Source organism: Rhinopithecus roxellana, chromosome 7 (assembly GCF_007565055.1).
Source record: "Rhinopithecus roxellana isolate Shanxi Qingling chromosome 7, ASM756505v1, whole genome shotgun sequence".
NCBI classification, from domain to species: Eukaryota; Metazoa; Chordata; class Mammalia; order Primates; family Cercopithecidae; genus Rhinopithecus; species Rhinopithecus roxellana.
The window spans coordinates 106477414-106502793 of record NC_044555.1 but is presented as its reverse complement, the minus strand read 5'-3'; the positions used below and the strand labels follow the sequence as shown (position 1 = coordinate 106502793).

Sequence of the window (25380 nt, the reverse complement as noted above, 5' to 3'; positions counted from 1 at the left end):
TTGAGATATAGTGATTTTAATTTCACTCAACTGTGAAAAAGTTTTCATTAATGGTTCACAATACAATACCATAAATTATCTCCAAGTTTGCATTAAAGTAAGTGGGATTTGATGGAAATGTTTTCCATTATGTGGAACGATATTTCTTGCCACTGTTGAATATGAGTAATAATAATAAAAACCACCACTGAGCATCCTACAATATGCCAAGCACTCTATATAAAGATCTGTGCTTTACACACTTGTGAAGACAGTGACAAAAACTTTTAACTACTCTTTGTGGTCAGCTTTTGAAAAGGATTTCTTTCCCTTCGCACTTCCCCCAGTTAGATATTCCTTCATTAAAAATGCCCAAATCTTCCCTGAATTTCAAAAGTCACGTATAGAAAATTGCACACCTTAAATAGCACCAAAATGTAGTGGTAGAATGCATGTAACATAATGTGGATTAAAATTAAGGAAAAGTGTGTCTAACCTCTTGTTAGCCATCTATTTTCAAATATTATAAAATCTGATATAACTAAGGAATTAACAATCTCTTGAAGTTTACTAACAGCATTTGACCTGTCTTCAAAGAAAACCCTCAGAATGGGCTGGGCACGGTGGCTCACACCTATAATCTCAGCACTTTGGGTGGCCGAGGTAGACGGATCATTTGAGGTTGGGAGTTCGAGACCAGCCTGGCCAACATGGGGAAACCCTGTCTCTACTAAAAATACAAAAATTAGCTGGTGTGGTGGTGGGCACCTATAGTCCTAGCTACTCAGGAGGCTGAGACAGGAGAATCACTTGAATCCAGAAGGCAGAGGTTGCAGTGAGCTGAGATCATGCCACTGCACTCCAGCCTGGGCAACAGAATGAGACTCTGACCCCCAGTCCCCCACCAAAAAATAAAGGAAAAAGAAAAAGAAAACCCTCAGAATGTCAAACACAATTTCAGCTTATATATATACATAACTTACAGAAGTGGTTCAATTAGAGACCTACCTGTTTACCTACCTTCACGTCCCCTCCCCCCTAAATAAATTACCAGTATAAATTAAACAAAGACCTTAATTTCTTACTCCTTTCATCTTCAATCACAAGGAAGATAAAATGTTTTAAAATGTGTAAAAAAAATTATTTCTTCTATTGTCACTCATTTGCCAAGCATAAAAAGCTAGCAGCAGTGTATGTGGTTCTTAAACTTCTTTGGGTCACAGGTTTCCTTGATATTCTGATAAACCTATGGACTGTCTCCCTAGAAAAATGCATGTACATGTACACACAGAAAATGTTCCATATGATTTTGGTTTCATATGTTCCCTGAAGCCTAGGTTAAGAAATTTAAGAATTTATGAAAAGTTCTTTACATATGTAGGCAGTGTTTATCATCATAGGCTATGATGCTTAAACCAGTTGTCAACAATATATAATCAATAGATAAAGCTCTTAGTGATATATTTAATTATCCTTGGTAAGGAAAGTAGGACACAGGATTTTCTAATTTGGCTTTGCTAATTCTTGACAAGTTTGACACGTTTATCTTCCAATAGTATGTAAGTTATCACCTGTAAGTAGTAACTTATTCATATAAGACAAAAATCACTCTATCAGCCCTGTATTACAATCATAAAATGCTAGAATTGATTAAAGCCATTTTCTCATTAACATTTAAGTCCATATTCTATTTGAAATTAAACCTATATTTCAGAGAGTATAATGAACAACTCTTAATTTTGTGAAACACAATAGAAATTAAATGGGTCATAGTTTTCTTCCAAATTACCTAAGGAAGGAAGATTGTATATGGGAAAAGAGGTACTCAAAACTCAATTTTCTAGATTTATCACTTACTGGCTGTAGGATCCTTATTTTTCCATCTTATTTCACTTTTTTATAACGAACATTAATGACTAAGTTCATATAGAAAACATGAGCTATAACAAATGCACAAAGTTTTTAAACATATTTGGATAGAAAGTATTAAACTACAGTCCCCTTATAGTATATATAGTCCATTTGTCCATATATTTATCACGTTTCTAATTAAGTGAGGCCGTCAGTTTTAACACTTTCTTTTAAATGTACTGATTTATTTCCCACCAATATTTGTGGAAAAGAAAGATTGTAGATTAAGAAAATACAAGTAAATAATATTTTTAAACTTGTGTAATAGAAAATATAACTATTCTCTAAGAAATTAGCTCAAAATAAAGCCTCCAATGTATTAAAAAAGCATATACTATTTACAAAAATATAATTGTGAAATAGAGACAGTTATGTGTGTGTGTGTTATACAGATACATTATCTAAAAAGAAATATAATAAGCACATGGCTGAGCATTAAGAGATTGATATTTTTATATTGCATTCCTGCTTAAATGTGAAAAAAATCACACCATCATGAATATAGTAAGTACATTTTCCTATTCAGTTAACATACAAATAAATAAGTTTCCCCCTTTCTAAAAAAAATCACATTATACAATCCTATATTTTTTTCAATGAGATCTCATTCCGGTTTTCTGCTGCCACTAATAGTAGGTATTTCATGGTCAGCCTCTTTTTTGGGATCTACCATGCCTTTATATCTCTCCCCACGATGTTGTTCCAGGTATGGACCCCAGTTAGAAGCTGGTCTGCAGCAACTTATAAGGCGCTGAAATGCAAAAACAAAAAAATCATTGTCTTAGAATTTAAGTGCTACAATCTATAAACAATCTAATATTGAACTGTACTTTCATTTAAATTATTTCTTTACTAAAAATAAGAATCACAGAAAACTAAAAAGTGATCATCTAAATTCTTAATGCACAGTTTATCAAGAAAAAGGTATAATCAAATGTAGCTAGTTGTTAATAGAAGTATATTAACTACTAAACCAAAATAACTGAGTGTGTAAATGATTTCAAAACAAGGTGTGTGAACCCATTAGAGTAACAGAGTGACTACTCTGTATCTTCACTGAATCAGACATTTCTATCCTGGCCTTAGGATGAGGACAAGCTGAGGATCTAAACCAGTGTATAGCTGGGATGTGTTTCAAGAACAAAGGAAATGGGAGTTCCAGGATCAAACCATTGATTTGGATCCATCGTTGTATGGACTTAGAAATTTATTTAAATTTAAGACTGCTGAGCCTACTTTGTCACTGTCCTACTGAGATGTCATAATGAACTTAATACCCCTAGACCTCCATGGAAGAGGGACGACTCAGGCTCTAGATTGGGTTCAAGATATTTACCAGGCTTATTCCAGTATAAAAACACTATTAGGATGTATATTATACCCAGATGAGGTTTAAAAGTAGTGACTATGGATATAAAGCAAACAGATCATTTGCTTTGTGAAATCTTCAGGGACAACTCAACATAGGTATAGATAGCATAGCTGTCATATGCTAAGCACTGTAGCAAGGCCAGAGGATACAGCAACAAATACGACCAGACTTTCCCCACAAGGAGCTTATAGTCTAACATAGAGAAACACAGCAAATATATAAATAATATAATACCATATTCTGCACTAGTAACAGATGACCGTGTCAGTTATAGAAGTAGTCAAGAGGAAGGAGAAATTAACTGTATTTCATATAATTTCATATTACCACCATGTCAGTAAATTAAACTTCATTTTGATCATAACTACTTTGTATAAAGTATAAACAATTTTAATGCACTCACTTGAAAGATGTTTCCTTTAGCCTGAATTATTTTTATGATAGCCATAATTGGAATCCAAATAATGCAGAAAATAATCATACACCAGCCTAAAGCAACTCCCCAGTCAGGATATGGAATTGTGCCATAATTAGGTCTATGAAATTGCACCAGTGACCAGATAAATATCGCCTGTCAAAGTTAAATATGCAAAGACAAAGCTAAAGATTAGACGTTATTGCACTGATGATTAGCAATTTGATTCTGTTCCTCAGATGTGATTTATCAAAAATAATATGAAAATATATTCAAATAATTGAAATAATCAGGTAACAAACCAGAAGATAACAATATGGAATGAACCAAAATAAATAACTTTTATTTTTACTTCGAATAAATTTTTCCAAAATTAACACCATCATATATTTATAAATCCAAATACTTGTTCAACATATATTTCAATAAAATATTTGACCATATATCAGATTGAAAGTAAAATAATATCTGAAATTTTCTGTTACTGAGCTTTTCACTTTGATTTATAATAGCATGGTTTTATTCTATGCCATAAATTCAATCTACATGCCAGCATATAGATTAATACAATGAGAATGTGAAGTACAATTTAGTGGGCATGCTTTTCTCCTTGCTTAGGAATTGCTTCTATTCTTTCCCACTGCACAAAGCTCCCCTTTTGACACATCAAAAACACACATGCATTTACACACACTATTGATGAGCATTTACCAAAGCACGTTTCACTTCCAGCATCTTACTGAGGGAAAAACAAAAAACAAACAAACAAAAATCCTCAATATATGTTTAGGCAATACAGTCAAATCTGAATGTTAACGATGAACACATTTTAAGGCCAAGTTAAAATAAATCCGAAATGTTGAAGCATTAAAACTAATTAATTAGAAATTGGTAAAGCAAAACAAAACAAAACCCAATAATTATCAAAGAGTTTCCTTAAATTTAGCTGTTTTTGTTTTACTAAAATCAGTGAGAAAACAATAAATAGACCTATAAGTTTAATTTTAAAATTAAATGGCTTAGCTCCATTAATTTAATTACAGTAATTTAAATATATTTCACAGTTACTATAAATGTACATAACTACAAAAGAATGGATGAGGGATAGTGGAGTCCAATACACATGACTTTATAGAAAATAGATGGCAATGTAAATCATTTCATATGTAATACTTTCGCATTTTAAATTAAATTCAGGTGTCAAACTTATGTAATCATTGAATATTAGCTTGTTAAGAGATCCAGCTAAACCTTCTAAGTTTACAAGGGGATTTATTTTATTATGGAGACTTGTGAAATAAAAATATTTAGTATCATTTTCAAAATCATTTAGCAAAAATATGGAGTATCCAAATATTTTAATTCAGCATTATCTCTTTCCAAACTGCTCACCTTTTGAAAGTGATCTCATAATGTTAAAAAATGTAATCCTCTCTACAAACAAATGTGATACTTTAGATTTGAAGGAAATCCTGGATATAATTACTTAATGGTCTTTTCTAGGAAAACCTTTGAAGCATGAAGGCAATGAGAACCAAAATAAATCTATGAAGCTTTGATACTGCCTTACCCCACCACCATTATTTCTAGTCCATAATCATTCTCCATCCAGTGTAGTGTTTATTTTGGTGCTCAGCCATCTACTGTCCTGAAATGTTATTTGAAGATTTTAAGTTGATAAGTTATGTCTCTCGAGTAAGACATACTTTTGCTTTACCTCAGCTCCTAAATAGTAATAATTATTGAATTTATTAACATAAACCATTGCCCCTATTGACACAGGTAAGTTTCTTTTACTGCTTTCATCTGCCTCATTAAGAGATAAAATATGAATTAAAATAGGACTGTTGTTTCTCAGCAGTCAGTATATTTAAACTGAATTCTTTGAAGGGAGGATCTGGGCCTTATGCATCTTTGTTTTTTCTGTGCCTGGCAGACAGGTTAGGAATATTATTGATGGCTCAACATATTTTTTTAGGGAATGAGCAAATACATGTTTTATTTTCATTTTTTATGTTGATAAATTTTAAATTATTGATAACTTTTACATCTATATGAACCTGTTTATTTTCTCAAATGGTAAATGTTTAAACTGATGGCCTCGCAATAATACTGTAAAGGCATTTTAATTTAGGAAATTTGGAGGCACCAGCCATAAATACTGCAAAACTTGAAAATCATTCATTTATAAAATTAATTTGCATTTTGTCTTCAATGTGAATTATTAAGTTCATCTTGGAATGTATGTATTATTGAAACCAAGTTCATGGTATATTATTACTTACAATCAAAAGGATAGGCGTAATTACAAACCAGCAAGCTCTCCACCATAGCCAGAATATCCACCTCTTTGCACCAATCATCATTTCTATATCCTCAATGAATCTGTTCCCTCCTAAAGAAAACAAAGAGTACATTGAGTCCTTGCTTATTTTCTTCCAGTAACCATTGTGGCATCAATTATCTTTCTGTGTCCAAACATTTTTCTGTACGACAACAATGAATCATACACCTGTAATTATATTTTTTCATAACATAATTTTGTCCAGTATATTGTACTTTGCTGTTATAATAGCATAAAAATTAATAGTATAATTAGGTAAACATAATGAAAATGAATCAAACTAAACTATTTTAATAAAACTGGAAAATAATTTTATAGTTACTATTTACCATAAATCCAGATGATTCCAACTATCTCCAGTATAGCTGCAATTAAAATGCCCCATCCAGCACAGAAGTGGTCAATCAGATGAACCCAGTAAATTCCAGCCTACCAAAAAAATATTAATTACTTCTAAGTATATTTTAATTGTTTTTATGATTGATGGGATATTCAAATTGAATCTATTAATTTGATCTTGACATATGCTCCTTCAATTTCCCTTCTGCTAAAATGTGAAAAGCAATGTTTCAAATGTAAACCCAAATGTGACTTTAAACATCTCAAAAATCTTTCAATCTATACTGAGTCACTGGAAAGAAAATAAGTACTTAAATTTGTTGATTATCAGAATGGTATGCAATGTCTGTATGTTCTGAAGTGGCTGTGAGAAATGTAGTTTGTGTTTAAAGTCTATAATCTTATTGTAACTGAGGTAACTGTCCATTATTCAGCCTCCTCATCTGCAAAATAGACTTACCATAAAAGTAGTAATGGAGAAAAATGGGCTAAAACCCAGAAAACCTTGACCCAAGTCAGACCTGGACTTGTCACTAAGCATCATCTTAAGCTTTGGTTTCTTTAGTTAGGTTATAAAGTATGTTACAACTAATATGTTTCTATGAAAAAAAAATGCTATAGTATACCTGAGTCACACAGACGAGACCAAGGAGAAACAAAACCAAGCAGCAGCCCAAAGTTATGGGAACCCTCATTTTCTTCATCACTTTGGGAAATAAATCTTGAATTGTTGTTGTGATCGTTTCTTCAGAGGGGGAGAAATGATGTGTTATATGTCAACTTATTTGCCAATACTGTTAATCACAGAATTCAATGTATGTTAATCACATTTACAAATATATGTTGAAAATAGACTCTGAGCCCTGTTCCTTGCTTTTAAAAACCCACAGGGTTATTTCTTTTGGCAGTCACCACTTGGTTCTGATGAAAATCAAATGCAGCTCTGTTTGTTGTTTTTAATCTGCTTTATATGATTTTTCATTGATAGCAAGTATAAGGTAACAGTCCCCTGTGAACTGAATTAGTCTAAAAGGAAGAATTCTAGTAGGACTTTTAAATAATGTAAATATTTGAATAAGTGGTGCGGAAACAGAAAGGATTCTAGGTTTAGAAATAAATGTGTTCATGAAATAGGGAACTGGCTAAGAGTAGAAGGATGTGAGAATGAAAATATCAGAAAATATGTTTGAAATTTTCAAGGACTTTGAAAATCAACCAGAAAAGTCTGGATTTTATCCTATAAATAGAGTAAACTGAAAATATTGTATGTGAGAGAGTGGTAGAATGAAAATTGTTTCAGAATTTCTCTAGTCTTGTAACCTAGGTAAATCCTTATGTGTTCATAGAAGTATGTGCAAGGATGATCATTGCAGCAGTGTGTGTAATTTTTTAAAAAGTGTGTATCATTCATATGCACATTATTATGTCAACAAAGAGATTATGATTTAATTAGATCTATATGCCTTTGTATTGATGGGATTCATAATCAATGCAAAAACAACTTTCAGAGTCATATGTATGCTATGAAACTTCACATTTATGTGCAAATTTGAAAATGTATATGCTATGTACAGACACATATAAAATGTATATAAACATGGACAGAATAACATACACAATCTATGGTAAGAGTTACTTCTAGAAAAAAAATGTGACTTGTATTAGGAAAAGAAAGACAGAGGACTTCAAATTCACCTGTAACAGTTTGTTTTCTTAAAATATCTGAAACAAGTATGATAAAATATTAATGTGTATTCCTTTTGAGTGTCAAGTATTTTTCTGTATTTAAATTTCATTTAAAACAACTTTCAGAAAGATCATTCTGAGATTAACAGCTAGAGGGGGTAATAGGGGTAATAAAAGCACGTTTTCAAATAGAGGAAATGCAAAAGAAATGTAAGAGGAAGTATTACTTACCAATCGAAGCAAACTGAGAATCGAGACCCAAAGTTAAAAGCATGAAAAAAAATAATATGGACCAAAATGGACCACCTGGGAGTTGGGCTAGAGCCTCTGGATAGGCAATGAATGCCAAATCAAAACCTACGAAAAATTTATAATATTTTAAATTAGTTACCAAGAATATTCACATATTTAAACATTTAAAACATAAGATATTAGAAAAATCTCATCTTATTTGGCAACACAATCCATGACATAAATTTTTTTTACCAACTATTTCACATTCCCTTTTTACAATATTTAATTTGGTTGTTTTGTGATATGATAATGTGAACATGTGCAATGAATTAAGTTAGCAAATAGATTGTAATGTAAATGGTACATTCCTTACATAAGAAAGTTTAATTCTTTTAATAGTTTTATTTGACTTATCTTATTTTTTAAGATTGACAAAGAATAAAAACTGTCTTAAATTCCAGAAACATAAATTAGTTCACGTTTTCTTAGCCTAGATACTCTAAAAGAATTGCACTATTGGCCGGGCGCGGTGGCTCACGCCTGTAATCCCAGCACTTTGGGAGGCCGAGGCGGGCGGATCACAAGGTCAGGAGATCGAGACCACGGTGAAACCTCGTCTCTACTAAAAAATACAAAAAAAAAAAAAGAAAAATTAGCCGGGCGCCGTGGCAGGTGCCTGTAGTCCCAGCTACTCAGGAGGCTGAGGCAGGAGAATGGCATGATCCCAGGAGGCGGAGCTTGCAGTGAGCCGAGATCGCGCCACTGCACTCCAGCCTGGGGAACAGAGCGAGACTCCGTCTCAAAAAAAAAAAAAAAAAAAAAGAATTACACTATTAAAGAAAGATATATTTAGGGACTAACTTTTGTTTTTAACCTTCTCTCCAAATGTTTACCCAGAATCACTATATGCATATATGCAAAATCGTATGTAATGAAACTATAAATTAAATCTTGTTTTCCATTTGATGTTATCTTTAAAATGCTTTTTAGTTTTGTGCCAGTTATATTAATTACGTGATCCTCAGTTTTAAATATTTTTAAGTTTCTTCGACCTCCCAGAGGACTAACTTAGGATTCATGAAAATTAGTTTTTAGTCTAGGCACTATCACTTCCTAAATATTTGACCTTCTGCTAGACATATATGACATTTCTGTGCATCAATCCTCTTCTCTGTAAATGAGGAGCTAGACACTAGATAATCTACAAGATCCCTGACATTCCGTTATGAATCACCAGTCTTTCCATCATATGATACTAACTATAAACAAAATTTTAATGAAGCATCCCTACTTAAAACAACCCTAGTATTTTTTCCCCAGGAATCTGTAGCCAGATAATTAAGCATCCCTAGCTAATATCTGTAAAGTTAGGGAGTTCACTAAGATTCCTTTAAAGCTAGACACAATTGGGAACTCAAAGTCACTTGACTCTCTCACCTATATGATGTTCATGTGTTTTAAAAATTCAAACCCAGTAATATAATTTGCACAGAGGGAATTTGTATATACATTTTGTTTCTTTTATAATGTGTGGGAAGTGCTTAGCAAGGACTAAACAAAATTAAACATCCTATCTTCTTCAGCAATATTTCCCTAATATACTCTTGTTTACATGGATAATCTAAGAATTGTTATATTGTTATAGCAACAAAATTATATAAGATGAAATGAGGAAGAAAATTCAATATTCCAAATCATGACTGTGTTAAGTAAATTTCTATAAATTCTAGTGAAGTTTCATAAGTGAGATACATTGAATTAATCAAAGTTGATAATATATAGTATTATATACCTGATTTTACAACTTGAGAAACTTCCTTTCCAGATATATGGGCCATGTGTCCCAATATAGAAAAAATAGCAAATCCAGCAAACACACTAGTGAGACAGTTTGTCAAACAAACTACAATGGCATCAGAGAAGCAGTTGTTTTTGAACTTATTGTAAGATGATAGAGCAACTAAGCCACCCCAAGCCACTGAAAGGGAGTAAAATATCTGAGTGGCAGCATCTTTCCAGACCTATAAGAGAAAATAATTTAATATTTTAAAACATACACTCAATTTTTATTTGTGTAAATACTTCACATAAGCAAATGAATATATTACTAATAACAATGAAATGAACACCCAAATGCCCACTACTCAGCTTAAGAAATAAAATGTTACCGTCTTTTTTTTTTTTTTTTTTTTTTTTTTTTTTTTTGAGATGGAGTCTCGCTCTATCGCCTAGGCTGGAGTGCAGTGGTCAGATCTCAGCTCACTGCAAGCTCCGCCCCCCGGGTTTACGCCATTCTCCTGCCTCAGCCTCCCGAGTAGCTGGGACTACAGGCGCCCGCCACCTCGCCCGGCTAGTTTTTTGTATTTTTTAGTAGAGACGGGGTTTCACGGTGTTAGCCAGGATGGTCTCGATCTCCTGACCTCGTGATCCACCCGTCTCGGCCTCCCAAAGTGCTGGGATTACAGGCTTGAGCCACCGCGCCCGGCAAAAATGTTACCGTCTTTTAAATCCTTTTTGTACCCCTTCCTCATCATTATCACCCTTCTACTCATCAGTGGTAGTTGCTATCCTGACTTTTGTGTTCATAATTTCTTTGTTCTTCTTTACATTTAGGTTTGAATGCTTTGTTTTGGAATTTATAGAAAAGTTATCTTAATGCATGTAAACATATACAACATGCCATTTTTTATTAGGTATTGTGAGATTTATCCATCATCAAGTTGAACTATATAAAATGTCCACTTTATAATTCAAAAGTGAAAGAATATAAGCAAATTCATTTGGCTAAATTAAATATATGTAGTTTTAATCATTCTTTTCCGCTTCTTTTTTGTTTGTTTGTTTTTGTTTGTTTGTTTTTGTTTTCGAGACAGAGTCTCACATTGTCATCCAGGCTGTAGTGAAGTGGTGAAATCTTGGCTCACTGTAATCTCCACCTGACAGGTTCAAGCAATTATTGTGCCTCAGCCTCCCAAATAGCTGGGATTACAAGCATGCACCACCACACCCGGCTAATTTTTTTGTATTTTTAGTAGAAATGGGGTTTCACCATGTTGGCCAGACTGGTCTGGAACTCCTGACCTCAGGTGATCTGACCGCCTTGGCCTCCCAAAGTGCTGGGATTACAGGCGTGAGCAACCGCGCCTGGCCCTTTTCCACTTCTTTATTGCCACGCTGCATATGTCACAATTTATCCTTTCTCTTGTTGATGGACATTTAGGTCATTCAGTATGTTGCCATTATGGAGCTGTAAACATTCTTGTACATTCCCCATACGTAGGTGTGGAACTGTGATGTTGAAAAGTATATGCATTCCTCTCTTCTACTAAATCTTGCCAAATTGTTCTTTAAAGGGTTGTACCATTTTGTACACCCACCAGCTGGCTGTGAGGGTTTCCATTCCTCCACCTACTTGCAAACACTTCATTTTTCATATGATTTGTTTTTTTCTGTGAAATTCCTGGTCTTGTCTTTTGCCAGTTTTTGGTTTGGGCTGTCTTACTCGGTTTCTAAAATTCTTGATGTAATTTGGATTCTAATCTTTTGACTATTACATATGTTGATTTTTTTTCCTCCCAAATTTGTGAGTTAATTTTGTTTACCTTTTAACATTGTGTCCTTTGATGAACCAAAGTTTTTGTTGTTGGTTTACTGTAGCTGAAGGTATCCATCTTTGACTATATGTATTATCTTTGATCTCTATTACTTTTAAAAAACAGCTTAGCCTAAGGTTATAAAGGTACTGTTCTACATTTTCTTCTAAAGGAATTCAAGTTTTGCCTATATTGTTAACTTTTCAATTCACTTAATATTGATATTGTGCATATCAATATGTGTGATATGTGAATGATATGTGAAATTTCCAACTGATGTTGTTTCCTAAATGGGATATCAATTTTTCAAGGATAATTGATATTATCAATTAAATCAACTAGATATCAATTCTATCAATTGGATTGTCATCACTTATTGATCTGCATTGCCACCTCTGCCACATACCAAGTTCCATTTGTTTTTTAATTTATTTCTGAGACTATTATCCTGTTCCACTGGTCTATATGTTTTTACCTATGCTAACACCTCACTATTTTTATTAGTACAGCATTTTAAATATTGTTTCATATCTGATAGGACAAGTCCTCTTCACTTCAGATACACCTTGGGGTTTTGGCCTTTTTCAAATAAAATGTAGAATCAGTTTTCAAGTTCCATAGAAAACTCTTTTGGGATAGACAGGGGGAGCTGGAAGTGGGTGTGGCAGTCTTGTGTTGTGTAAAATTGCTACTGAATACCATGATGTGTACCTAGGTTGCAGACAAAAGTGAAGAGAAATTCCAAACAGTTTTAATCTCCATATCTATTAATCTCATACCAATATACAAGATTATTACAGTAGGGATTAGGAAATCATAATTCAAATTTTATGAATTGGTTGTGTACAATTGGCTAAAATTGAATCTATGTAAGTCTTAGTTTCATCACTGTCAAATGAGGGAGTTAGAAAAATATCCTCGCATTGCTGAAGACTCCTCTATCTATAAATTTGTGTGATTCTCTACTCTCCTGGAGATCTAAATGAAGTTCAGATATTTAAAGGAAAGGAAAGACACCTGATTATGATTCCATGTTTAGAATATATATTGTGAGGAATTTTAAAAAATCTAAGAAAAACAATTGTCATTGCCATCAAACCCCAAAAAGAAGGAGTTGGGTCGTGTTGTGTTGGAGAGTAGAGGGGTAAGAAGATTAAATTGTTTGTCTCACAAGGAGCTTTAGATTTCACTCTGATTTTTTAAAGATGTTAGAGTCACTGAAACACAGACCAGTATAAAAGTGTCATATAAATTTTTCAGAATGATTTCAAGAAACTACAAAACCCAGATATCTTAGGCTTGCAAAAGCCACTAAAAGAATATCAAAGGGGATTTTTAACTAGGCTCAAAGTCATGAGCTTCAAAGAAAATGGTGATTCTAATTCTTAGGGAAAATGTTGCAACTCTAACAAGATAGTATAATATAACAGAAATAATTGAAACAATTGTACATTAGCTCATATTTATATAAAAGCTTACTATTCCCAAGTGCATTAACATAATTTATCTTGTTCAATAACCTAGCGTGGAGAAGGTGATGAATGCTAAGTTCCATTTTATTTGTTTCTTATTCACCATCCAAAATGGTCTTCAAATTAGGAAGAGATTAACCAACAGGGATAAAAAGAGTGAGGCCCAAGATAAATGAAGAAGCAAATTAGATGTCCTGTGGACACATCAATGTATACTAATCTCCAAGACAACAATAATAAAATTCCATAGATCTAAAATAAATTAAAGCTATGTGATTAATCATTGAGTGGAAATTATTGAGCACAAAAAAGGTAACCAAAGACCAAAGACTGGCATTTCAGTTTTCAGAAAGGTAATTGTAAATTAAGAACAGATTTCCACAACTAAAAGCTAATACATTTGGCACTGCTTACAACACAAATTTACAAGAAATAATTACACATCCTCTTGTAAGTATTTAGAGAAGAAGACAGCAATGGTTGGAAATTAGCATGAGTTCCATGAAGAATACTATAGCAAACTAAAACTAATATCCATTTTGAATAGTACTACTAGCATGGCAGATAATATTAACATAATCTCCCTTGATTTCAACATAAAATTACAGGTTTTTAGTTGAACAGAAGCTTAATGTGTGCTAAGAATGTGATGTGACTAGTAAAAAAGTGAAAGGGCCGGGTGCGGTGGCTCACACCTGTAATCCCAGCACTTTGGGAGGCCAAGGCGGGTGAATCGCCTGAGGTCAGGAGCTTGAGACCAGGCTGGCCAACATGATGAAACCCCATCTCTACTAAAACACAAAAAAATTAGCCAGGCGTGGTGGCACACGCCTGTAATCCCAGCTACTTGGGTGGCTGAGTCAGGAGAATTGCTTGAACCTGGGAGGCAGAGGTTGCAGTGAGCAGAGATTGTGCCATTGCACTCCAGCCTGGGCAACAGAGCGATACTCTGTCTTCAAAAAAAAAAAGCGAAAGTATTCTAGGCCATACTAATAGAAGCATACTATCTGTAGTACACTTACTGTTAATACTCTCAGCAGTCAAATTTTAAAAGATGCTACATGTCAGTGATACATTCAGCCATTATCTGAAGGTAAAGTTGAAACAGGGTTACTCAATTCTTATTCATGGCACATGTTTAAGTTTTTCATATAAGTAACAATTTTGGTTATGGAATGCTTACTCCATGTCAAAGTTATGTTTTAAGTTCACAATTCACTAGACAAAATTTGATAATATTTTGGGGATATTAAATTTTGAAGAAAATTAAAATGTATATTAGACCATTAAACTTTCAACAGTAATCTCTAAAGCTACTCTGAGCTTACCCAATAAATCACATAGCCCTAGTCATTAACTTGCAGGTATTTATGCATGAAATATTGTTTTTCAGATTAATAAGCCTGGAATTTTGTTGGTCAAGTGGAATCAGTTTATATGAATAAAAATTACTTTAAAAATTCTATTTCTAAAAATTATCTCACTATCAATAAAAGAATATTAATGGCATGTTAAATATTAGCTAAGTCAGACATCCTAGTGGATACAAACTAACAAATTTAACTGTATATTCTTTTGCAAGCTATTACATTACGATATTCATATGGAACCAAAAATGTTTGGCATTTGCTTTTAAGATTTACCTCCTCAGATAATTTGAAATCCAAATTAAGACTCACCTCAGCTTCCCTAAGTTTTGTAAAATTTGACTGTGCTCCAATATAGTATGAAATGCCTTTTGAAGCACCCTCCAGAGTTGCACCTCGTACTAACAGGATCAGTAGGACCACATAGGGAAAAAGAGCTGTAAAATATACCACCTACCAAGAAAAGTAACCAAAAATTAGTAAGTTGTTTTTTAAATCATGATGTATAATTTTATAGAAGTAAAATTATTAGCCAGTTGAGATTAATTAAATAAAGTACAGGGGATTTCATAGGGTCTGATGATATACCAAAGTTAGCATAATTTCTTATTTTAGTCCTCACTACTCTCAAGTGATTCATTTCAAAAATACTTTGATGTATTAATCCACATTTCCCAGGTTTATGCTGTAAATAAATAATACATCAGCAGTGATAACTTGGGATCTAAATGGACTGCTCTCATAAATATATCCTTATACATGTCTGAGGAGACTGAATGTCTTCTCTCAGTAAATTACTGCATTGAGGCGAGGAGAGAAATTATTTAAACCCTGCATTGATTAATATATATTCAGTCTTCAAAGAAAAGGAAAATATTTCCTAGCAGATGTTCAAATCCCAGAAAAGCATATTGAAGTGAATACTGGACACCTGTTACTGTTATCCTTACAGCTTCGATTAAGAAAGTTTGATAGCACACATACAAGTGCACTGCTTCTGTACTAGATAACACATGGTTCCAGATGAGCAGATTGCCTTTGAGACCAGCTTTGCCTTAATGTGGATGATTTCCTTGATCCGTAGATGTCCTGTGTTTTATAATATATCCAAGGAGATGATTTAAACAAGTCATCCAGAGACCAATAAAAATTAATTGCCTGGGTAAATGGATTTTAATGGACTCTTTCACTATTAACATCAAAAGGAAACTAAGGGTTTAAAAAATGTGGAACTAAAACATTTTGGAAAGTTTTCACTTGACTTGTGATAATTCACAGTATTTTTGTAATGTAACAGCATGTCTCATCACAACTTAACATTAACTGAATGTGCTAGATATTGTACTCAGAATACAAAGACAAGATCCCCAGTGATTCCTGTCCTCCACCTTTGAGGAAATATCCATTGACTAGTTAAAAACACATAGACATTTTTTTTCTGGGTATTGTGTAACTGTTCACAGAGAAAATCTCATGTTGTTCTCTTAAATTACCATTATTCTCTCTGAAAGTTTATAAAAGTAAACAATGAAGTGAGAAAATATAACAGAATGTTTTTCAGAAGAGGCCCTTTCACTGAGAGAAAAAGTTCTGTGTCCATTTTGGCAATCTTTAAGAGAATGAATACATAGTTTGTGTGTATATATACATATACATATATATATATATACACACACACACACACATGCACACAAACACACACATTTCTCTCTCTCTCTCTCTCTCTCTCTCTCTCTCTCTCTCTCTCTCTCTCTCTCTCTCCAACTGGGGGATTCCTGATACTATTACTCTATACAGAACAAGGATCTAGACTTTCCAAACCATACGTTGCAATATATGATTCCATTCAAGATGCTTCTTTATATAGTAGGATAGAAAATTTAATAATATACTCTTAAACCTCAGAATGCTCTATCAGCTAAGAGAGTCCATGTTTTTAGGAAATGTGCACCTCTAGTACTAGTTTTTATTTTGTTTCTTTGTTTTGTATTTAGCAATAACAGAGATCCTATGTGTTTACTTAGAGCTTAAAATAACTATTTAGAAAGCTTTTCACACATTTGAATGCTCCCATTATAGAAGAAAAAAACATGTTTTTGATAATGCTTGATATTGAACTACAATGAAATTGGAAAGCTGCTATATCACTATCTAATGTGTTTTTCAAGTTACCTTGCCAGAAGACTTGATTCCTTTAAATAGTGCTGCTCCAACTATGAGCCAAGCCAGAAGAAGACAAAGTGCTAAATACCACACAATTACTCCAGTCTCATTCATTCCACTTGACCGTTGGAGCGCCACTTTACTGAAACATATAAGTCATTTTATGATCACAGAATCACTTGACTTAAAGAAAATACATTGAATTTTGTAATACCACTTATCCAGGTGGAATTTTCATGAATATTGTATCTTATTAACATGTCGAAGTTTGGTGAGCCTTTGATAGATACTATCAATATGAAGAGGCACAGATAGTTCATTAAATGGCCAAGCTCTGAATTCAGTTAACCACAGCTAATCCAAAGTTTCAAACCATAGAATAAAAGATCTACTGATTCTTTTAGCTATTACCTTCCTCTATTTCAAGATCTTTGATATAAAGAAATTGAGTTTATGTCAGATTATTTTATTTTACTATTATAGTATTTTCTCATGTTAAAATAATGAGGAAAACATTTAAAATTTTATTAAATATTTCCTCATTCCATACTTATAGATATCATCAAACTCAAATGATCCTGTTATTCACACCTTTTCCACAGACTTTCTGTAAAATTCCAAGATTCTCACTAAGTACACGCATGGATCTAGGATCTTATTTCTAAGCTTGAAGTTTGAGAATATTTGAAGATCCAAAGTTTAAAAGAGTTACAAAGGTCATTAACAGTGAATGAAGAAGAGGTCATTTAGCAGTAGAGTCAACAATATTAGGTAAGCGTAATGGATAGATATAGAGTAAGTAAAGAGAGATCATTTGAAATTAATGAAAGTAAATATAACACTACATATCTATTCTTACCATATAATGACAACAGTAAACAAAACTGCTGAAGAATTACACTTTTTTAAAAAGCAGTATTACTCATCACCCAATGATTTATCATTACAACTTGATCACTGTAGTCTAAACTTTGTATGTGTTTCTTCAAAGCAATTTCCTAACTCATAGCTAGTAAGTGCTTAATAAATCATTACAGTGTTGTGTCCATTTAATAACTAATTTATAAAAGACACATTGCTGACTATGAGCTAATTTTGCAGGTAACTACTAATCACCTGGGATAGGTAGACATTTGAGTTAAATGAAATATAATTTGTCCTGATTTTCCTTTTTATGTGTTAAGGAAGGGATTGATTAATATTTTGTTGTTTTATATAAATTTTAAGATAACATCTGCTTAAAAGTAAATCATCTAGTATACTTACTTCCAATATTGTTCACTGGGAAGCTGTCCTGGCTGATAAATTTCACTGCCATTGATGCAGATAAAATTGTTGATGTCTACCCAGCTTTTATTCATTTGGACGATCTCCTGTATTCCTTTATTCACTGTACTCACATTACAGTGAGTTACTAAAGATAATCAAAAATATAGACACAGACATGTACTTAGTTTTAGAAGATTGCTTTCCTAGAAAAAAAGTTTTAATGGTAAAATATTTAAATTATCATCAAAATTGTTACTTGAAAAAAGTGGAGTAGAAACCTTACAGATGGAATAAGCTATGTACATTCAGCATCTTAAAATCTTTTCTACTAAACTAGGAGGAATTACAAAACTGTCTACCCTTTCAAGCTGTGATTGTATTTACAGTAACAATAGGTATAGAGTAACAATTGTTTCAGTTGAGGTTTAGTGCGCTAACAAACTTTTGTGTGTGGATTTACCTATCCAACCTATGCATATAGACAAATTAAGGCCTTTAAACTTCTCAGTAGCATTAAATATTTATAAATTTATCCTCTGATGTACATAGGTAATTAAAATGGTAATAGCCTACGACATGGATGGTACATTATCCCAAAGATTAGCAACATATGACATGAACAACACCTACTGTCTCCTGAGACACACACAACTATCCTGGATAGTACTTTTCTCCCTTTACCATTTTCTCAGTTTCTCCTCTCCTGCCCAGGACATAGGCCTGGAAGAAGTAATCTTAGGCATGATTTAGCCTTCCTGGCTGCTCTCGGGGATTAGCACATTGTATTAATCATTTTTCCGATTATATATACTATCTTCTGCTTTCACCAGTGACCTTTGGACCATTTAAAATCGTACCTAAGTTGCTTAGGGAATGATTTGACCCTTGAAGCTTATAAAAAATACATAAAAGAACTATTTGGTGGTTGACAAATTTTACCTATTGGTGATCTGCTACAGTTTTTATCTGACCACGAAGAACAATTTTTCCATGGTAGTTCACTTTGAAAAGAAGCAAACATGTAGTAAAGACTATAGGCAATTATGACATTGTAATAGATTGTCACAAAAATGGATATCAGGACCATTGTAATTCCCACACCTGGAAAAAAAGAACAATTAAAATAAAAATCAAACTCAAGTGAAATTTATTTTGCTAATTTATAAAAAAGCTGATCTCAATTACCACAAAATCTATTTTAAAATAAAAAAGACTATTTCAGGCAGGGCGCAGTGGCTCATGCCTATAATCCTAGTACTTTCCAAGGCTGAGGAGGGCGGATCACTTGAGGTCAGGAGTTCAAGACGGTTAACATGGTAAAACCCTGTCTCTACTGACAAAATTAGCCAGGCATGGTGGTGCATGCCTGTAGTTTCAGCCACTCGGGAGGCTGAGGCAGGAGAATTGCTTGACCTTGGGAGGTGGAGATTGCTGTGAGCCGAGATCCACCACTGCACTCCTGCCTGGGCATCAGAGTGAGACTGTATCTCAAAAATAAATAAATAAATAAATAGATAGATAGATAGATAGATAGATAGATAGATAGATAGATAAATACATAAATAAAGACTGTTTTAAATGACTTTTTTCCTTTTTCTTTCTGGGAGAGTAGGGGCTAATGTTGTCTGAGTAATTTTCTTCTAAATTTACATTTATTTTTATGATTGGCTTTCTGATGCAGTTTCTCAGTTGATTAGAAAGCGTATTAAGGCCAAGGCCAGAAGACTTCTTGTCAGCACATCAAATTCACACAAAGAAAAACCCATGTCTATTACTTTTTCTTATTAAGCCTGCAAATTCTTGTCAGATCATGCAAAGTCGACATCTTTAGACAAAAAGAAAAAAAATTCAAAGCACATATCTTATTTACTCACTGACCAATACAATATTCATCTATACATCAACATTTTGAAAAGTAGAAAATGAAGCCTCTAAAATAATGACCTGGAGGGATGGTGTACATATATCTACAACCATGTGTAAAGAAAATTAAATAATTCAGTAACAATCTGAATTTAAATATCCAAAGTTTCTTTAACTAAGTAATTTCAAAATGCAGTTTAGCATGCTGAATATAACTCCTATGCTTAAAACTAGCTTTTAAGGTAGTTTCTCCACTCTTCCAGAACAATATTCTATTCACCTCACTATGAAGTTTTGATGTTGCATTGAAAACAAATAATTTTCAGCAGCTAGCATCAAAATGATATTTAATCTTCAGTCAAAAGAGGTAGTTTGATGTTTAATAACAAGGCATTTTTCAGCTTTATCAGTGTCCTATTCTATTAAGAGCATCCAAGAAAAAATAGTGACCTACCCTTCAACTTTTCTGAATGAGGCATTGTAAAAGATATGCAAAGGCAGTAAGACACAGACTACATATGAAGTAGAAAAAAGTTAGAGCCTTTAAACTAGAGCACAAGACTATGTGGCAAAAGAATTCACAAGGTGAAAATGGGAAAATAATGACACCCTTCTAACTGTTTTTAGTGTGCTTTCTAACCCTTCCCATTTCTGCAGCCCATGATAAACAGAAATAAAAACATGTGATTTTTTAAATTCTGCAGTGGCATACTGTACAGCGAAACAACAATAATGCATGTTTTCTTTGCCTTAAATTGTCAGAATTTTAAGCAATTTTTTGTTCCTCACAGTGAAGGTAGCTATATGCACAAATATACAAATAACCATGGTGAAGAAAATGCTTTAATACCAACCTTGAAACAATGGAAGAATCCTCCAAACTGAAATTGGACCTAAGCTAGCAAATTGTCCCAGTGAACACTCCAGAAAGAACAAAGGTAAACCAGCCAATGCTAGCATAATTGCATAAGGTATCAAGAAGGCGCCTAAAAAAGGTGAGAAAGAACCAAAGCACTATTACAGCTCAAAGTCTTCATGGCACTTTGACAACCAGCATAACATTTTAAAAGCATCCTGATACAGTGGAATCAGAGAGTGCTGGGTTTGGGCCTAAAATTCACTACTTTCTATGAATAAGTAGTTGATTTTTTAAACCTTGGATTTCTCATCTACAAAATGGGGATGCTAGTATTACCAAATGAGGCTGTTGTGATTACTAAACATTGTAGAGTATAAAAAGTAAGCCGGAGGAATTGAGCGATCCCAGGCATTGGAGCCAGATAGACCTAGGTTGAAATCCTGGCTAGACCATTTACCAGTTATGTGACCTCCAGCAATTTGTCTAACGTCTGAACCTTCGATTCCTTATAAAAGGGGAGAACAATGCCAACTCAGTTTGTGGTAAGGGTTCAAATACAGGGTCTATGTGAAAACACTTGCTAAAATGCCAGGCACATGGCCCATGTTCAACATTGGTTTTCCTCCTTTCTCCTTTAAAGATAAATGGTATATTTTTAAGACTTGGGGTAAAACTGCTAATGTGGCTCAGAGTGTAAGTTACTGCAATTAAGTTTATTATTCTCCAAAGAGTCACAAGGTTCTTCACTCAGTGTTAGTACAAAATATATTGGTTTTGTTTGAAGACTCTGAACTTTTGAGAAATACTTTTAGTTAACTTTCAATTTCATAAGGAATAATTCTCCCACACTAGACAATTCACCTCCCCCATCCTTTTAACCTTTTTCATTTTCCTTTTTCTTTCTTTCCACTTTTGGGGCATAGTATTTTTCATTAGAAGCCATGCCAAATTATAGGTTGAAGCAAGGGTACAATATTAAGCTTACTAATAAAGCATTCCAGAAGTATTGGCAAAGTTTAATAAAGAATGTGGGGATCAGTGGATAAAAATGGGTTTTCAGATTATATACATTTTATTTACTCATGTTACAGTTTTGCCTCAAGTATTTTTCATATTATGATACTGTAACATCGTACCTAGGAATAACATTTTCTCAACTCTCAAAATGCATTCTACTAAAAATGAGTCTATAAAGTACTTGTTATTTATTCATAGGTAAGTGGTTTACTTTAACACTAACCCTGGAAGTCACTAGACCACAGGGAAAAATATGTTTGTATAGATGTTGCAATGCACATACCATCTTTACTACGACTAATAGAAGTTTAAGTCCTATGAATGACAAATATGAAGAAAAAAATTCGGAATATCCCTATTTAACTACAACAATAAACAAGCTTTACCAGCTGAGTGTGAACAGGTATTTTTCTTTAAAAAAGATTATTTTCTTCAGTGTTATACCTGACTTTTCATCTATTATATTATTTTATTATTAATAATATCCATAGATGATAAATTGTTAATATAGTGGCCACAAATTGTCAATACTACAGACCTAGACCTTAAAGTGGTATGACATTTCTCTTTAATAAACTGTTAAAAAGAATATATAGATAAAAATATTTCCAGATTTTAGAAATAACTTGTCAAACCTGACTATATTTTTAAACCTGATTTGCATTTAACACATTTTAATTTCATTTTCCTCTTCCACTCTTGGACAAAAGAAGAAGGACTGAGAGTGTCTAGATCATCTATTACCCAAATGATGTTATTATAAAAAATTGAAAGCCAATATGGCATATTAAATTTTAGAGGAAATAGTGAAAAATATAATAGCATACAATTAATATTATTTTTTGACTATATTTTCAAAGTTTCTATTAAAACTAGTTTAATATAGTTCCTAAAAATTCATGGCAATTACTGGACCTATGTATGATGTCAAGGCACAGGGAATTTCTTATTCTAAAAATGAGTTACAAGAGGCTCAAAATGATCCAGAATGCTTCTCTTTACCACACTGGACCTTAGGACATAGACGGAAATAAAACTGATTTCTGATGAATTTTCCAGCTAATATTCGATACCAAGACGACTAAATGACCCAGCTTCTAGATAGGGGAATTCATGCTACTGACACTTAAAGTGTTTAATAAACAGAGTTCCTTTCTTAAGTCTCTGAAGACCACTGTGAATATTTTAATGTAACCAGTTAACAAGAAATGCGATTGAAATATCACCACACAAAATCCTATTATACTAAGAAAAATAATTATAGTGGCACAGTCTCACTGGTACCCAGTTATGAAATATAAGGGCATGCCACCTCTATACTTCTAATAGAACCTGTAATTACAAGTAAATAAAATATGGTGTAAGTGAAAAGTTGTTTGGACATTACTAGAGAATTGTGCAATTCATTTTATTTCCCTTTGTGTGTCACCTCAAAGTTATTTTTCTCTCCTTTTTCTAATTCAGTCTACTCTAATGATCTACAAGGTATACACAGTGTTTTTTTGCAGGAATAAAACATCAATTCTTGAAGTAAATTATTTCATTTTAGAAGGATCTTCTACATAGTCAGTCCAATTTGGAATACATGTAACTCAATATTGCAGCTTAAAATACTAAAACTTTAATTACTTTTTAATCATCATTTTCCATACTTAAATCACCAAAATGTAATGCATTATTTTAGTTAAGCAAATAATTTATTTGAGCTTCTTAATAAAACTTATCTTTCTGTTTCTTTCTGATTCAGCTATAAATTAAGCAAAGCACAACTTGAGTTTGAATAGATTATCACAGAAACATGCATACATTCGGAAAAGTATGTCGTAGTTGAAGATTACGTGAGATCTCAAATCAGAAGCTTAGAAGTGCTAAAAATAAAGCTTTTATCAAGTTTATGTCTGAGGATTTTGTGAAACTAGCTTTCTAACTTGAGCTAGTAGCTCAGACTAATAATAAATTCAATATGCTTATTTCTCATTCTCCCACTAACCCAAACTATCAACTATCATATGCCTTCCTTCAACTCGTAAAATATCCTCAGAGGCCATACAGCACCACACTTAAAACTGGAGGGAAAAGCGGGGGTGGGGGTGGGGGTGGGGGTGAAATAGAATACCTCCACCATTGTTGTACGTCAGATATGGAAATCTCCACACATTTCCTAATCCCACTGCATATCCAACCATAGATAGAAGATAATCCGATTTTTTGGACCAGTTACCACGGTCCTGATTCTCATCATTTTCACCAACATGGAAATTCTCTGATGAAGCCGACACTTTCTGGGGAAGAAAAAATATCAACAGCTTGCCTTTCTACCATTACAAATTCCAGAGAAGCATAATTTCACACATCCATAGAGCAACAGAAAATGGGGGGAAGAAACCCTGAAAACCATAGCTCAGGGGAATGCTTTACAAAGTTGGGAAGATTTCTGCTGATAGCTGCTTTTACTTTACAACATTTACCCCTTAAAATGAGCAAAGTTCTGTAAGTAGATATGTTTAATACTCCATCAGCTGAGATTATCCAAATTTTGGTAAAAATGTTAAATGTGACACCAGTGTGAGACACAAATGAAAGCAGACAAGTAAGGTTTGAAATACAAAGGTGTTTGTCACACCAGAGTGAGGGGAAAATGAAACTAGACAAATCAGGTTTCAAATACAAAAGTCTTAAAGATGAATTAGATAAAGTCATTACTATTGATATTGTAGCAGATCTTTGAGCAGGATCAAATGTAGTGTCTGCTGGAAAAAAAAGCAAGAATCTATAAACGTTTCTTATGGTTTGATAGTATTGGATGTATCAAGTTAAAGGTAGTTTAACTTTTCTCTGTCTTACAGATTAAAGTCAGTGCCTTTCTAAAAGCCACAGAATAAAATGCAGAGACAAATAATCCTGTCTCACCAGATGAAGTAGCTCTGTCTCCACTTTGGAGGGAGAGAAGGGACAGGGGTTCTCTCCCAATCTGCTCACTTCTCTGGGGTATGGAGGGTTCCTTGGGTCAATTAAGAACAGTGTGTACTTTTGTACTTTCCTCTAGCATGTGGACACAGTTAGGAGAGGGACAGAGAACCGGATTTTGTGGGTACCCCCAAGGCAGAGGATGAGGTGGCCCTAAGTCTTCTAGCTATGAGAGTAAGAGCTTTTCTTTCTTCTCTACTCTATAGGTATGTCTCAGGCACACCTAATAGTTGAACAGAAATGTGGAGCACAAGGAACAGCCACAGAAAGCAAAAACAGACTAGCAACCCCCCTTAAGTTTTCCACTCTCAGGTCCTCCACACCTCCCGCAGCTCCCAGACCCCTACCTCCTTCCCCCTGCACTTGAAGAAACTCGAGCATTTCAACTTGTCCATGGTTCACTCCCTCGGCTGGCTCCGCCTCGCCTCCTCTTGAAGTCTGGCTGAGCTTGACTGGTGGCAGGTGCACACTCCCCTGTTCCTACCTGCCAGAGTGAGTGAGCCACCTTGCCCAGGGGTGGGACCATTTAT

At 33.6% G+C, this 25380-nt stretch overlaps 1 protein-coding gene across 1 annotated transcript; it reads right to left on the bottom strand.

Annotated features, from left to right (window-relative positions):
• Positions 1-25380, bottom strand: SLC6A14 (solute carrier family 6 member 14). Its single transcript, XM_010357210.2, has 14 exons — positions 25198-25380; positions 24000-24165; positions 20862-20993; positions 19084-19245; positions 18142-18289; positions 16885-17017; positions 15025-15165; positions 10073-10301; positions 8278-8403; positions 6987-7105; positions 6351-6450; positions 5963-6072; positions 3666-3833; positions 1-2641 (listed from the first exon to the last, which is right to left on the bottom strand). Exons 1-14 carry the CDS (start codon positions 25243-25245, stop codon positions 2495-2497), a joined length of 1929 nt encoding a protein of 642 aa, XP_010355512.1. The 5' UTR covers positions 25246-25380; the 3' UTR covers positions 1-2494.

Coding starts and splice junctions, on each gene's coding strand:
- SLC6A14 (XM_010357210.2), bottom strand. CDS start 25,245: ATGGACAAGTTGAAATGCTCGAGTTTCTTCAAGTGCAGGGGGAAGGAG. Junction 19,246..20,861: donor GATTCTTCCATTGTTTCAAG/GTTGGTATTAAA, acceptor CTTTTTTTCCAG/GTGTGGGAATTACAATGGTC. Junction 6,451..6,986: donor GTCTCGTCTGTGTGACTCAG/GTATACTATAGC, acceptor TTTTTTTGGTAG/GCTGGAATTTACTGGGTTCA.